We start from the raw sequence: 16,407 nt of genomic DNA on the forward strand, positions 1-16,407 counted from the left end.
ACCAGACTTGATGAGCTTCCAGGTCCCTTCCAGTCCATTGATCCTAGGAACAAATGGCTACCTTAGGATAAGCTGCAGGTCTATGACACTCACACCAGCATGCTTCTACCCCTTTTTTTCCCCAGGGTAATGTTAAACTGGAAGAGAGCACGTTACTTTGGTCTAAGGCCACGTGTCATAAACCCACTCCTTCTTTCAACCAGCTCAAAGGCCAATAACAGCAGCGAGTCCCATCAGGGCGGCTGCCTACAAGGACTAAGCCCACACACTTGGTGCAGACAAAGTAAAGCCTTGCATGGTAGGGTCACATGAGGTATGCTATGTTAACTGTAATCACACACACACACACACAAACAAACACACGCACACATGCACACAGATGTCAATCTAGCAACACCAAGCCCAATATTCCCGGGAGGGAAAAGCACTCAAGGAGGTTTCCTGGAGAGGGAAATGAGCAGCAGTACAATAAGGCTTATCAGTGATCAGCTGTTTGCTAGCATGGTAATATTTACACACCTATCATTCTTCACCATCAGCAGCTCCAAGCCACTTTAGGGGGCAATTCAGAGGCATTGCTGAGATAAGGGGCAATAAGTATGGAAAGCATATGCAAATAATCCTTTGTGTTGTTACATACAAATGGGGAAGAACAGCGCACACCTTTTATGATCAGAGCAGCAGCAGCCCCCTTGCTACATAACTTCGCACTGAGACTTGTGATGAGGACAAGAATATGGTCTCCTTTTAAAAAAAGAAATCTGGAAATCACTGAGACTATGAAGTTGGGAAAATGCCACCGCCTAAAATCATTCGCCAAAGGAACATTTCCAGAAGTAACTAAGACCCATCAACCTGCACAGGGACTTTTGAAAATGGGATGCAGATGCTTTGGGAGCTGTTCCCCCAAGAGTGGTTTCACAAGCTCAAACTCTCTGAGGTCCTGAAGCTCCAGGCTTGCTGGAGTGACCCTTTACATCACCACCAGGAAGCAACAAGGAACTGATCCACTACTTTCATTTCCTTTTAGGGGCTAAATTTACAGCTTTTGAACCCCGCATTTCAAATGAAAAGGAGGTAAAAAAGGGCATTTCAGGGTGATCTGGGACTCAAAATTCCAGGTAAAGAAGAACCAGTGAGTAGGAAAGACGAAATCTTTAACACTTCCAAGTGTAAGGTGCTCCATTTCGGGGCAAACGACCCTCAACATAGATACAGGCTCGGAAGTGACCACCTGACTTGCAACACGGCCACAAAGGACGTGGGGGTAATGACTGACCACCGCATGAACATAAGCCAGCAGTGCAATGGGGTGGTCAGCAGGGCAAACAACACGCTGGCATGCGTTAACCATTGCACCTCATGCAAAACTAAGGAAGTGATACTCCCGCTGTACTTAGCGCTGGTGAGACCGCAGCTGGAGCACTGCGTCCAGCTCTGGGTGCTGCACTTCAACAAGGACGTGGGAAACCTTGAGACAGTCCAGAAATGAGCCACCCGTATGATCAGGGACTTGCAAGGCAAGCCATAGGAGGAAAAGCTAAGGGACCTGGGCCTCTTCAGCCTAAAGAAGAGAAGGTGGAGAGGGGACTTGGTAGTGGTTTACTGCTACGTCAGAGGAGCGCATCAGGAGCTCGGTGAACAACTGTTCACTGCGGCACCCCTGGGGAAGACCAGGACCAATGTATACAAACTCCTGGAAGGCCACTTCAGGCTTAGTACCAGGAAAAACTCCTTCACAGTCAGGATGTCCAGACTGTGTAATAAACTCCCTCCAGAGGTGATGCAGTTACCTGCCCTGGAGGTTTTCAAGAGAAGACTGGACAGTCACCTGACCCCAGTTGTCTTCCTGCCTAGTGTGGGGTGGGGTGGGGGCTGGACCCGATGATCTGCAAGGTCCCTTCCAGCCCGTAGCAATCTATGAACTCAACATGAAAAGCTGTGCACAGTAATAACTAGTAGCAACAACATGCCGCATGTGCATACCCTGTTATGCATGCAGTTCTTTACAAATGCTCAGTACTGCAACCCCAAGGCAATACTATCGAAGTAGGAAGGAAAGTATTGCTATTCCCATTACAAAGACAGGGATGCAAAGCAGAGAGGACAAGTGACTTGCTTGAAGCAAGTCATATCATGATGCTGGGTGGCTGTAGTGCCTGGTATGTACTCCGTGTTACGACTGGATCTGCTCCGATCCCACCAACTAGGATGAATGCCTTATGGATCTGAAGCAGGGATTCCCACATTTACAGTACAACCCCAGAACTGCAGCCACTCAAATCAACAAAGCCAGACTCAGACTTCACTCCAACCTACTACAATATCAACCCCAGAACAAGCACAACAGAGTCCCCCTGGTTATCACCTGCAGTCCCTGCCCTCAACACCTACGATACATCATTGGTGACCTCCAACCCCTCCTGGAAAAGGATAACCATCTCAAGGTAGCCATGGCGGCAAACCTGTCCTGATTTACTGGCAGTCCCTCAACCTCAAACTGTTTCTCAAACAATGGGCTAACAAACTCCCATCCTCATGGAGGCATCAGACCTTGCAAGGGGTCCAAATGCCTACCAGCATAGCAATACTGACTGCACCATCACTGGACCCTTCTTTTGTACGGTGGCAGATGTCAGCTTCCAAATCTAAGAGTCATATTGTAAGCAGGTGAAGATGTATATGATGCTGGTAGAGTTGCAGGTGAATGGACCTTGGACGTTGTACTCCTTGTGACTAAGTCCAGCATTCAGACTTTTGATCTGATCCAAAAGGGTCATGCCCCACATGAGGGAACACCGGGACAGGTAAACTTGTTGAGGTTCCTCCCAGGTTACCATTTCAGTAAGAACACAGGGATCCTTGGCTCTGAAACCTGTTGGCCTTAGGTCTACACTACAGATGGCCTGGTGCATGCCAGCAAGCCCTGCCAGTTTCGCCATCATTCATACCAGGGCGGCAAATGTACAGCCTGCAGGGTAAGGGAGGGCTGGGCCCCACTGGACATGGCTGTTGGTGGCAGGAGGCCAAGTGAGGTTCTGTGCTGACATGGCCATGTTCACCCCGCAGCCACTTGACCTATTGTCACTGTTGCAACAAGCAATCACTTGCCCTGCTGCCTCTCCTGCCATGGACTGGATCCGCTGCCACCAACCTGGATGTGCTCTGTTGCCACCACTGTGCTTGACCCCAAAGGGCCATCCAAGCAGATGGGCACTGCTAGAGACAAGCAGTGCTCCAGCTATGTCCAACGTGCATCCTTTGCTACAGCTAAGAAAGGCAGGGGTGGGGGGCAATGTGGAGCTAGTGAACCCCTCTACACTGACTGGGGAGTCCTCAAGCTGATGGTTAAAATGCCATGTTTTCTGCAGCAGGGATTCTCAACCCAGGGATGCCACCAGATGCTTTGAAGGGTCCACAAAAGCTACGGAGCATGCCACGAGCCCAGGGAGGGGTGCTGTTAGGCCGCACAGGTTGAGAACCACTGCTTCACAGTACCAGCCACTTGTGTGCATAGTGGGTAAGCACTGAATTTCCTTACTTGCATAACCCACGGCCAGTCACAGCTTGCTGCCCATGGCTTACACTGGCCCAAACATCAGTTTCCTGCCCGTCAGTTAAATGCATAAACCACTGAAGCGCACAGTGAGTTTCAACCCCACCATCGACTCGATAACTCAGCTGCACTGGGCAACTGCCGACTAACTGGCAACTGGAACAGCAGAGAGGAAGCAGCTGTCCACGAGCTGCTACTGGAAGCCTTGAAAACAGGCAGTGGTAGCTACCAGGAACTCACTAGCTTCTGCCATTTTCAAGCCTTCCAAAAACAGCTGTGAAACAGAGGGAACCGGTCAACTCCCCAGCACTGCTGTGCATTGAGCCAGTGGCACGTATATTAATTTAGGATGAGCATGTAGCCTTTTGGCCAGTCCAAGGCTATGCGTCTACAAGGAGCACAGCGGCCCTGGAGCAAGGGAGTGTAGGCAGAACATCTTGGGGTCAGGATCCAGGTGCAAAACTGACAAACACCCCCTGGTTTCCGACTCCTTCCAAAACACGGTGCTGAAGTCGTTCAGCCCCATGGGGGATTGTTACTGTGCAGCCCTCTGGCATGTGTGTGGCAGTGGGAGCGCAGGGGCAGGTGCTGGCCAGTCTGGTTACGTTTAGCTTCCACTCTACAGAGGATGCAGGAGGGGGACTGGGACCCCAGGAGTCTCATTTCTGCTCCCAACTTCTGTGTGGCCTTCGCAAGGCACTTCATCTCCCTGCAATGGGCTCCCCAGCTGTAAAATGGTGACAGCAGCACTCTCCTAGCTCATGGGGGCAGCAGGTGGTGACATGCGTTGAAGAGCAGGAGATGCTCAGCTGCTACAGCAATGAGGACCATAAAGAGACCTAAAAAGCAGCTGCGGCAGTGATGAGGGCAGGTGACTGTAGGTAGCAGGTGAGGCCCCTGGACTGTGCAGGAGAGCCTGCTCCCTCTCGGGCACCAAGGCTGCCTGCCCCACATTCCCTACCGCGTGGCCTGTGGAAAAGGAAGTGCATTGATTTAAGCAGTGAAGCCAGCAGGGCAGCCATGGTGCACCACCGAAGCAGGGTAATGACTGTCACTTGCTCCAACCCCACTTGCCCTGATTGTGTGTCATACACTGAAAAAAATAGTGTCATGACCCTGAGCTATTTACTGTGGTAGAAGGAGATCTCTAGTAACAATGTAGAAGCCCAGCTGAGGCTTTTAAGGCCACATAAGAAACCCAGTTTCCATTGAAATGAAGGGAAGTTGGGCCTGCAGATATTCCAGGCATCCTTAAAAATCTCAGCATCCTGCTTCTTGCACCGATTTGCTCCAGTCTCAAAGTCAAACTCACAAAGCATCTCGTATTTGGGCCCTGGAAGCTTGAGGTAAGCGTCAGATCTTCCTTGTCTGATGTAAGCCGGCAGGGCCAAACTCATCCTTGGGCTGAGCATGTGGAAGCCAACAGTGTTACACCAGAGATGGCTAGGACCCAGGTTAAGTTACGACATGCTGAAACAAGCCTCAACTGTGATGCCATCAGGAGAGATCCCACGATTACTCCCTGGGAGTCAGCCTTCTCAAATGCTGGACTTCTCTCTGCTGGATCTGGTCAGCCAGTCTCACGTAGCGGGTAGGAAAGATGCCCTTTAAAAATCAAAGCTGCTGCAAACAGCTGCCATCCCATGCTGAGGCCATATATACTCCCTGTTGGCTCACGAACCCTCATCCTTACGGGGGCACGGCCCAGCCCTGCAACAGAGCCGAGTTCTCAGGTATTCTTCTAGTGGCTCCAGAGAAAGTGTACCTTGCTCTCAAGGGGCACGGGGTGCTGTGCAGGCTCACAGGTTTTGATAAGAGCGATACAATCTTCCCTTTGTCTCCAACGGTGAGAACCTTTTACCCACAGGACCCCTTCCAAGCCGTGCAAACTAATTAGGCCTGGGCAGGAGGAGCTTGCTGCTTCTAGATGAAAGATGAGGACGGATCCACAATGGATGCACAGTCAGTGGAATATGTTCGCTAACTGGCTGGACTTTGCTACTTATCCTGATCTGTAATTTCCTTTCTGTCTTGGCAAGACACCAGCTGCTTGACTGTGCAGACAGACACCATTCTCCTGCCGGGCCAGGGGATTCCAGTCGACTCACTCCTGGTGAGGAACAGGGATTTACGGGAAACCAAAACAGTCTGGGAAGGTCTTGGAAATGAACCAAGAGGTGCCTTCATCGGCTACACCAACTGGTCCAGTCACCTGGCGCTCTCACCGTGGGTCAGAGTCTACTGTCAGGAATGCAAGTGCCAATCTGGAGGGACACACGCAAGCACAAACACACACACACACATGCACCCATCCTCCATCCTGGCACAAGCCTCCTTCAGGAAAAGCACAACCATTCCTTTGGCTCCTTTCATCTTTGTAATGAAAAAAAATAGCCCCCCGCTGCTGTGTGGGGCTGGAAAGTTGAATATATCTACTGGCTGCCTGCACTGCCTACATGCCTGGAGCGTGCTTCAGCACAGGGAGTATTTTGGCCATTGAGAGTGGAGTGCTTCCTCTCTTGAAGGGGATGTGGGAGGGGGATTTTTATGTTAGGAGAAAAGAGGAACAGACATGAGAAAAAATGAGAAACGGTTCCTCTCCTCCATGTGAAAGGGCAAGCCGTTACCCTCTATCTAAAGCACGGCAGGTGAAAGCAAGCCATGCCACAGACAGCGGTAGGGCAGGCTGAGCGCTACAGCCCACACAGACAGCCTGCCCTAACACTAAAATCTTTCACACGTGCCGGGGGAAATCTGTGACCATGCAAGCCTTTCCAGGGGCTCCAGTGGTCTCAGGGAGCTCCTGCAAAGCAACTCTGCAAAGCAACTCTGGAGTGGCTTCCCTCTGCTCGCCCCACAAACCCAGAACCTGGTTTTGAGTCCTGGACTGCTATTCAAATACTGGGTGGAGAACACCTGGTGGCAATGACAGATCCTCTGATACCAAGAGGCTGCCACAGGGTCTGGTGCCAAATCAGACACCTGTCTCTGTTCTGGTTGCTGTTGTCTGACTCTGACTTGAAATTAGCCACAGGGAGAGCAGGCTCCTTGCTCTGTCCTTCCTGGAGTTATACAGCCAACCATCCCTAGTCAGTAAGGCAGTTAAGGACAAGATAAACTTTTGTACGTGCCAAAAGTGCATCTCCGAACTGGTGCTCTCCTATGTCAGGTTATTCAAAGACCCGAGGTCTACAAACACATCAGGCCAAATGCATCCATCATGGAATTCTTCCGAGCCAGTGGGTTTGTGCTGCCACTCTGAACAGAAAAACCTAAACTATACCCCGTATAAAAAGATATGGGTAACCACAAGAAACAGTATCAAGGAGCTGGCTTTCGCACAGGCCTCTTCTGGCAATTGGCTCAGCTTTGAAAGCTCTTTTCTGCTTTGCACAGGACATGGCAACAGCAAAGTGTTGAGTCATTTAGTGTGGAGCAAAGCTAGAGACTGCCAGCATGCTCACATGGAAAAACCAAGCCTGGTGCTGCAGTTCAGATACGTGTACAGAGAGGTACCGGGGGAAAGAGCCAGGAGACTGGAAAAGCTCTCATCCACATGAGCCCGTGCATACTATTTAGTTATCTCCTGGAATAAATCTGTCCTTTCAGTCAACTGCCAACACAAGCTATGGAACAAATGCAGGCTCACGCCGCCTCTCCTCCCCCTGTACTCCCTGGGGAGCTGATTTTAAAATACTCATGCTAGCTTCAGAGTGGAGTAAAATATTATTGATCTATAGACACTCACATGATGCTCTTGTGATACAGACTGTCTCCAGCTTTTTCCTGTTGCTTAATATGGTCCCAAAGGTTACGGGCATCCCTCCTGTCCTGAAGGTGCAGCTGGGGGTGGCTCCAGGGGCATGCAGTGGTGTGGTCACACCTCTCTTCTGCTCTGCATTGCATATACAGGGAGTTCTCGGAGATCACCAGTTGGGCAAATTTGGGGCAGGGGAAGCAGGAGGGAGGAGTGAACAGCTGCAGCCTCTCCCCGGGCTCTGGAACCATTCAAAAGCAGTGACTCTGGCCACGGCACGCACTGACCAGCCAAGAGCTCAGGGTTGTCCAGCAAAGCTGAAGGCCACAACTCCCTCACTCCTCTCCTGAATCTGCCCATGGCTGCAGTCAAATGTAATTGCAAGGCTAGGACTGCAGGCCAGACTTCCCAGGACCAGTGAATAATGCAGATGCCGTCTTGTAGCATAGTCTGTGCTGGTGCATGTTCGGCTTTTAAGCAGACCTGTTCTTTGCACAGACACTTCTGCATGTCAATGGTTTTAAAACCAGAGGCTGGGAACCTTTTCGAGCTGCAGACTGACTGACCTGGATCCAACCCATGAGCTGTATGTTGCCAACTCCTGTCCTAAGCATTCATGTTACACACACATGGTGTCCTGTGACTTGCCTGCACTAAAGCGGAGCCCTAGCTAATTCCCCAAGGATAATGTGGTCCAGAGAGCTCTTCCATAATTCGCAGCTCTGAGGGATTTTGCTGAGGACTACACATGCCAAAAAAACCCTCGAAATAACACACGACAGAAGGGTTGTGGAGGTATTGAAGGGGTGTAAGGGGCAAATGCATGGCACTTCTTTCACCAGAGATCCCAGCCCAGGTGCTTTACACCTCATACTAACATCCTGACAGGCAGGTTTGAAAACACGAAGCAAAAACATATGAACAAGGGAGTGCAGTGGAGTCCACTTCACTGGGAAAACTACAGACAGAGCCTGGCCTTGCAATAATCACAGTCTCTTTCATCATAAGAACTGCAACCTACTGGGTCTGAGCTAAGTCCGTCTTGCCCGCTCGCCTGTGTCACACAGGGGCAGAGAGTGGAGGCTGAAAGGGAGAGTGAGTAGTACACGATCCAGGTTTTTTCCACTGTTCCTCTCCCACTTGCAACCTCCGGCATTTAGGGGCTAGGGACTGCTGATTCGGAGGCTATACCAGTACCTCCCATGCTCAATAGCCACCGATGCCCTTTTCCTCCAAGGACTTGTCCAATCCCATTCTGAGTCTGGCTAAACTGTCAGCTTCCACAACACCTTGTGGCAACGAGCTCCATGCTTTAATTACATGCTGCATCAAAAAGAACTTCCCTCTGTTAGTGTTAAACTCACTACCCACTGTTTCATTGTATGACCCCTTGTTCCTGTGTTGTGAGAGACAGTAAATAATAAATCTCTATTTACTTCCTCTTCACCATTTACTACTTTCTAAACCCCTGCCCTCCAGCATCTCTTTTCTAAACCGAGCAGGCCTGGCCTCTCTAGTCTGTCTTTACTGGGCCAGGTACTAAACCCAAGAAAGTCAGACTCCAGAGCTCCTGGCTAAACGAACTCAAAGCATGTGCACGTTCCTGCCATTCACAGCTTTCCCTGGAGCCCAGGGAGATGCAGCTCTGGCCTGGAAATGGAGCCCTGCAGAATAACAGGGTCCGCCCTTGTATTATTTGATATCTACAAAGGACCGCGCCAAGCACTGAACAAACACAGGGCTGGGTCCTGCAATCAGGTGCACGAAGGCAGAGCATTGCTTGCTCCCTTCATTTCCCCCAGTGTATGTTTTATGTCCTGAGGAAGACTGTGATGGCAGATGGCTCTGGGCTTCACTAGTCCAGTCAGCTGCAGCTACCCAAATATCAAGAGGGAAGGCAAATGCTTTCTGATAGCTGCAGTGCTGCATAGCCTACTAGCAGCTTTCATACTAAATTCATTTTACCAATTAATAAGTAATGCAGCAGCTCTGGGGGAAAGGATGTTATATTAACCCCATTGCACCAGTGGTTAAACTGAGGCACAAAGCAATTAGCAGATGTGCCCCAGCCTAAGCAGCTTGTCACTGGACTGGAGCCCTCCCCCTGTCCCATCAACCAACTCTTCTTCGTGTTGTAGCTTTGCCTAACAGTGTTAGCACTGGTTCTGCTGTAACACGTCCACATTCTGCCAGGAAATCTGCCCGTGTGACTGCACACATGGAAAACTAAATAGGAACCACATTTTTTCCTGCAGTAGCAACTATTACCCTGACTGATACCTAAGTTCCATCCTACCAGGGCACTGTACATGCTCTGAGTAAGAGACTGTTTCCATCCCAGAGATGTTATAAGCTCTGTAGACAAGGAGGACACAGGATGAGAAAAAGGAGGAACTCTCAGCAACTTTCTTGAGATGGGGCCATAAGATATGGGCAGATTTAGTAACTGGGCCAGGGTCACATGGGAGCCCATAGCAAATGAAGGACCCGAGTGTATGTCTGGAGCCCCAGTCCAGTGTCTTCACCAGTGACCTGGAAGAGGGGATGGCATGCACCCTCAGTAAGTCTGCAGATGACACAAGTTGGAGGGAGTAGTAGATATGCTGGAGGGTACGGCTAGGATTCAGAGCCCTAAACAAATTGGAGCATTGGGCCAAAAGAAATCTCATGAGGTTCAACAAGGACAAGTGCAAAGTCCTGCACTTAGGACAGAGCAATCCCATGCACCGGTGCAGCCTGGGGGCTGACTGGCTGGGCAGCAGCTCTGCAGAAAAGGACCTGGGGGTGACAGCACACAATAGGCTGAATATGAACTAGCGGTGCGCCCTTATTGCCAAGAAGACTAACAGCATACTGGGCTGCATTGGTAGGTGTGTTGCCAGTAGGTCCAGGGAAGTGATTCTTCCCCTCTGTTCAGCACTGGTGAGGCCACATCTGGAGTCCAGTGTTCAGTTTTGGGCCCCCACTACAGAAAGGATGTGGACAAATTGAAGAGTCCAGTGGAGGGCAATGAAAATGGTTCAGGGGCTGTGGGACATGACTTCTGAATAGAAGCTGAGGGAACCGGGCTTATTTAGTTTAGAGAAGAGAAGACTGAGAGGATATTTAATAGCATCCTTCAACTACCTGAAGGGGGAGTCAAAAGAGGTTCTAGAGGGACTGTTCTCAGTGGTGGCAGATGACAGAACAAGGAGCAATAGTTTCAAGTTGCAGCAAGGGAAGTTTAGGTTAGATATTAGAAAGAATTTTCTCACGAGGAGAGTAGTAAAACACTGGAACAGGCTACTCAGAGAGCTGGTGCCATCTCCATCCTTGGAGGTTTTTAAGACCTGGGTGGACAAAGCTTTGCCTGGGATGATGTAGTCGGGGCTGGTCCTGCTTTGAGCAGGGGATTGGACTAGATGTGACTTTCTGAGGTCCCTTCCAGCCTCCATTTTCTATGATTCTAAAACCAACACTTCCTTTCAAAGCAGTACCACAGTTCATGCACTGACATTCAAGTGGCCAAGTGGAAGTTACTGTACATCCTGGCTTGCAAAACAACATGGTTTTAAGGGCTTAAGGAGTTATACTTCACACCAAATGACTGGTGTGAACGCTACTTTAGGTTTGCTCTGTACATAGAGTGCAAACCACAGGTCTCTTAGCTAAGGAGAACACCCACCCATCATCACAGCCTGCAAAGATGAGCATCAATTATTCATGCAATGCTTCCCTAAACCAGCTTTCTGCACAGTTGGCAAATGGTGACTTACCGGTTTTGCTGAAGCATTACCGAGGTGCAGGTTAGTTTCAATGAAATATTTCCTCAGCAGGCGCCTGCTCGAATCAGGGCTGTCCATCAGGATGTAAGAGCAAAAGGAAGCCCCGTTCTGCAGTAGAAACACGGCGATGTCTTCATTCCCTTAAAGGAAAGGCAGATTTGTGCACACTCTTGTTTTCAAGAGAAGTTGTTGATCATAACTCGTGGTGCTCTGGTGTGGTGCCAGAGGACTGGAAGAGGGCCAATGTGGTTCCCATCTTCAAAAAGGGGAGGAAGGAGGACCCGGGGAACTATAGGCCAGTTAGTCTTACCTCAATCCTGGGCAAGCTTTTTGAGAGAATTATCCTGGCACATGTCCACAAGGGGCCAGCAGGGGAGAGTATGCTTAGGGGCAACCAACACGGGTTCATTGGAGGCAGGTCCTGTCAGACCAACCTGGTGCCTTCTGCGACCAGGTCACCAAATCCTTAGACGCAGGGGTAGCAGTGGACATCGTCTTCCTGGACTTTCAGAAGGCCTTCCACACTGTCTCTCACCCCGTTCTCATTAAGAAAATGGGGGGCTGTGGTGTCAACACCCACACAGTCAGATGTGTCCCCAACTGGCTGGAGGGCCGCACCCAGAGAGTGGTGGTGGATGGGTCATTTTCGACCTGGAGGGATGTGGGCAGTGGGGTCCCCCAGGGCTCGGTCCTCAGGCCTGCACTGTTCAACATCTTCATCAGTGACTTGGACGAGGGGGTAAAAAGCACCCTGTTCACATTTGCTGATGACACTAAGATGTGGGGGGATGTGGGCACGCTAGAAGGGAGGAACAGGCTGCAATTGGACCTAGACAAGTTACAGGGGTGGGCAGATGAGAACAGGATGGGATTCAACACTGACAAGTGCAAGGTGCTGCACCTGGGGAGGAAGAGCCAGCACCATACCTACAGGCTGGGGAACTCCCTTCTCGTCAGGGCAGAGGCAGAAAAGGATCTTGGAGTCATCATTGATGCCAAGATGAACATGGGCCGGCAGTGTGGGGACATGGTCAGGAAGGCCAACTGCACCTTGTCCTGCATCCACAGATGCATCTCGAGCAGGTCCAGGGAGGTGATCCTCCCCCTCTATGCGGCACTGGTCAGGCCGCAGGTGGAGTACTGCGTCCAGGTCTGGGCGCTGCACTTCAGGAGGGATGTGGACAACATGGAGAGGGTCCAGGAGGCCACTTGCATGGTCAGGGGGCATCAGGGCAGGTCCTATGAGAAGAGACGACGGGACCTGAACCTGTTCAGCCTCCACGAGAGGAGGCTGAGAGGGGATCTGGTGGCCATCTATAAACTGGCCAAGGGGAACCAGCAGGCATTGGGAGAGTCCCTGTTCCCCCGACCACAACCGGGGGTAACAAGGAACAACGGCCACAAGTGGACTGTGAGTAGATTCAGACTAGACATCAGGAGGTGCTACTTCACTGTCAGGGCAGCTAGGATCTGGAACCAACTTCCGAGAGAAGTGGTGCTGGTTCCTACCCTGGGGGTCTTCAAAAGGAGGCTGGATGAACACCTTGCCGGGGTCCTTTGACCCCAGTACTCTTTCCTGCCATGTCAGGGGGTCAGACTTGATGATCTGCTCAGGTCCCTTCCGACCCGACAAACTATGAAACTATAACTGCTGTAGTAATAACCCCTTTAAAAAATAAAACCAGGCAGGGGTGTGAAAAAAAGGAACTACACTCAATCATTCTGCTTCCTCCAGCTACAATTCAGCCTTAGAGCAGAGAACACATGATATTAAAAGCATTTGTTGAGATGCCATTTTTTCAGCGTCTCTTGATGCTGTTTAAGCTGCAGTGCATAATGTTTAAAGTATTCATTTCAAAGCCAATCTATGTTTTGAGAGCAAATAAAGTAATATGCTTGCTTTGGAGGACATTGTTTTTTCATTTAAAGATTTTTTTCCCAGAAGCCTAAAGAGAAGAATTTTAAATTTCTGAGCGGCCAGGGAAATACTGAGTGGAAGGCCCAGCCTGGGTGGGTAAATAATGTCTGCCATTACTTACATGGGTGTAACTCCAGAGTTATACACACTGGGCACATCGAGTTATTTACTGCAGATGCCTAATTAGCTCTGCAGTAAACATCTCAGTGTCTATGCAGATTCACAGGAGTTTGGGGCTGGAAGGGACCTCAGGAGATCATCAGATCCAGCCCCCCTGCTCTGGGCAGGAAACACTGCTGCGGTTAAATAACCCCAGCAATGTGTGCATCCAAAAACACTGCGGGGCTGCATCGGCCAGGAATCAAACCCAGGTCAACTGCTTGGAAGGCAGCTATGCCCACCACTATACAACCAATGCTTGGTTTTAAAGGCTGCAGTAAATAAACAAACTCCTCCATCGGGTAGTACTTGTAAATACAAGTACCATTCTGCTGCAGAGCTTTTTAGTGCACAGTAACGCACATGTAGATGCTGATGGAGATGGCTTGGGCATGAGGCTGCTTCAGTGTGGGGCTACCTGCTAGCTAGCCCCACACTGTAGCATGCTAGTGCCTCAGTCCCTCCACAGCTCACTGAACTGGGGAGCAGCCCTGGAATGGCAGGCTGAGCCCCTGCACTCCTTGCCAGCCCAGGGCTGCTCTGACCCGGATCAACATGCTGTGGTTCCAGGCGCATGTTCAAACAGCGTGCCCTGGAGCAATACACACTGGCATGATGAGCACTGGAATAACAGGATGTGCAGATGCACCCACTGACACGAGGGTGATTGGGAGCATAATAATCCCCCTTCTTTAGACGAGGTCATCATAAAGGGGCACAGCTGTGGGACATGCAACTACATACCTGCCTTTATTGCAGCATAGAGTGGCAATCTTATAAGAACAGGAAACTCATTCTTCCTGACCGCACAACACTCGGGGTCAGCACTGTAGGTGAGGATTAAGAGCTTCACAATTTCCAAATGTCCCTGCCGGCAAGCTATGGCAAGCATCCAATTCAGGAGTTGATGGAAGTTGCTGGGATCTATCAAAACAACACGACATGATTTTAGATGGTGGACTAGCTTGCAGTCGACAATTGATCACTTAACTGTGATGGCAAGGCACGACTAGGTTGTTGCAGTATGTGGCCATCGATCCCCCGCCTCATCAGCTGCATTCTCTGAACGTCACTTTGAAACCAAAACCTGACATGTGACATTTTTGCTTTTTCAATTCCCCCCCTTTCCCCTTCTGTGGGTTTAAACCCTTAGTTGAATTCAGCAAGAATGTACTGATCACTTCCCTCAACCCTTCACAGTGATTGAGGTGAATGAAATATGTGCCCCAAAACCTTTCCAATGCTCATGATTAAATAGCTGCAAGACCCAGCCTCTGGGTTAACAACACGGGCATTCCCTGCAACATGCCAGACTCACAGTGAATGTGTGCAGCCTCTGCTTACTTTACAGTGAGATCCCACATAGGACCAAGCCAGCCAGCCCAAATTTACAGGGCAACTTCTTCGCAATTTCTCCATGGAAATTACCTCTACACCCCTGGCAATTCCACAACACCGCTGCATCTCAGGTTTGGGAATCCAGGCTCGGGTTCAGCATCAAACCGGGGGTTTGAACAGCTTAACTGAGGCAGGTCTTCCTGCTGAAAATCACAGCAGTACCAAAACCGGAGCACTCGTCTGACCCCAGCGCTCTTTCCTGCCTAGGCAGGGGTTCGGACTGGATGATCTGTTGAGGTCCCTTCTGACCCTAGTGTCTATGAATCTATGAACCCAACTCTTGGCACAGGGAGATAGGCAATTTATTATCATGCCCTGCCATGAACCCCAGCATGAACTTTTCCTGGAAACCAATGGGAAGGTATGTATTATATGAATAGCTATCAGAGATTATGGAGTTGGTCATTCAAGGGAAAAACAGAAGTTTATAATAAAAAACACTGTAATGTCTCTTATTAATTAGCTACAGTGTTTCAGAAGAGCTGGCCATCTAAGCATCCCATCTTGCTAAAACCACTTTCAATTACTGGGAAAGAATGAATTGTAAAACTCTACTTTATTTTCCACTATTTAATAACAGCTGCTTTTTCATTGCCCCATCTCAGGAAACAAATCTTTCTAGATCATTTGTATTCTCTGTTTCTAGGTCTCCAGCACCACATCGCAGTGCTTGGGTTGCAAACATTACATGGGGTGCTTAAATCCAGCCTCCTGAGCAGCAGCTCTCTGCTATCTCCTTTTCTAAAAGCATTTGCAAAATATTTAACCTAAATAACTTTCGAAACATTAACCCTGCTCTCACTTCGAAACATTAACCCTGCTCTCACTGAAGTTGACGGTAAAAGTCCTATTAGACCTTATAAATGTAGGGCCAGGTCCTTAAAAGGGGTTGTCTCCATGCCACAGAGGACTGCACTCTCTCAAGGACAGCTCTAAGAGTGGGGTCTGGAGCTCTGGCCTTTTCCCCTCCTGCAGCAAATAATGGAGGACCCTGCTGTCATAGAAAGGCAAGAGGACAAGGACAAAGAAGGAGAATGAACTGCGGCCTCAAGCCAGTGCTCATTCAACGGGCATAAGATCCTGCCCTCTATGAGCTGCATCACCTCGAAGACTCACAAGCTAATCACAGGGGCTGATGCTTCCCAAAACTGCTCTTGCCTCTCTGCAGGTGCAGCGATATAACCCAGCTCGGTGGCTGGGTAGGAACGAACTGGCTAAACAGCAGGTAGCCCATGGTTCAACAAGCAAACACAGAACCTTTTCCCCCTGGGGAAACTGCTTCAAGGCACTGCAGTTCAGATCTCTCCACCTACTTTCCTGAAGCTGGGCCCCTTCCTTTCCAAGGCAGGTGGAAAAGCTACATGCCCAACTGTGAAATCCCACAAGTCTATGAAAGCAGGATGAGGAAAAGGCAGATTACAAACTGGTCACCAGTCACGACGGGATGGCTGTTTTACCATGCAAGGAGTCTAACAGTTCCTTCACAACATCCACGTGCCCAAAATACGCAGCCACCACAGCTGGGTTGTCGTCATTGGGCTCCGTCGGTAATGTCACTAAGACGTCCTTCAGCAAATATCTCACGGCCTGCAGATCTCCGTAGGCTGCTGCAATACTGAGCAGCTGGCACTGGTGGAGAAAACAGAGCAGAATAAGGCACCAAAACCTCCCTCTCTCCTCCCAGTACAGAGAGCAATAAAGTAGACAGAGTGAGAGGACAGGGGCCCCCTAGGCATGCGTTTTTCTGCCACTGTAGCATGTCAGTCCTTCACACAACACTAAAAATGATCATTTTATTAATTTGCATGTATGAGTAATGTTCATTTAACCATCATTTTCCTTATTTGCTGCCCAG

At 49.8% G+C, this 16,407-nt stretch overlaps 1 protein-coding gene across 4 annotated transcripts in view; it reads right to left on the reverse strand.

The window, feature by feature from the left end:
- The window catches only part of LRRK1 (leucine rich repeat kinase 1), a 101,294-nt gene that overhangs the window by 53,776 nt on the left and 31,111 nt on the right, over nucleotides 1-16,407 (reverse strand). For all 4 annotated transcript variants that reach the window (XM_090028731.1, XM_090028729.1, XM_090028730.1 and 1 more), the window contains 3 exons: nucleotides 16,010-16,181; nucleotides 13,899-14,078; nucleotides 11,069-11,217 (listed from right to left, as the gene is read on the reverse strand). In XM_090028731.1, the coding sequence (XP_089884857.1) occupies nucleotides 11,069-11,217; nucleotides 13,899-14,078; nucleotides 16,010-16,181 (501 nt within the window). The remainder of the gene's footprint in view (nucleotides 1-11,068; nucleotides 11,218-13,898; nucleotides 14,079-16,009; nucleotides 16,182-16,407) is intronic.

The sequence above is a fragment of the Crocodylus siamensis genome, chromosome 15 (assembly GCF_052110815.1).
Source record: "Crocodylus siamensis isolate JL-2025a chromosome 15, ASM5211081v1, whole genome shotgun sequence".
Classification (NCBI taxonomy): domain Eukaryota; kingdom Metazoa; phylum Chordata; order Crocodylia; family Crocodylidae; genus Crocodylus; species Crocodylus siamensis.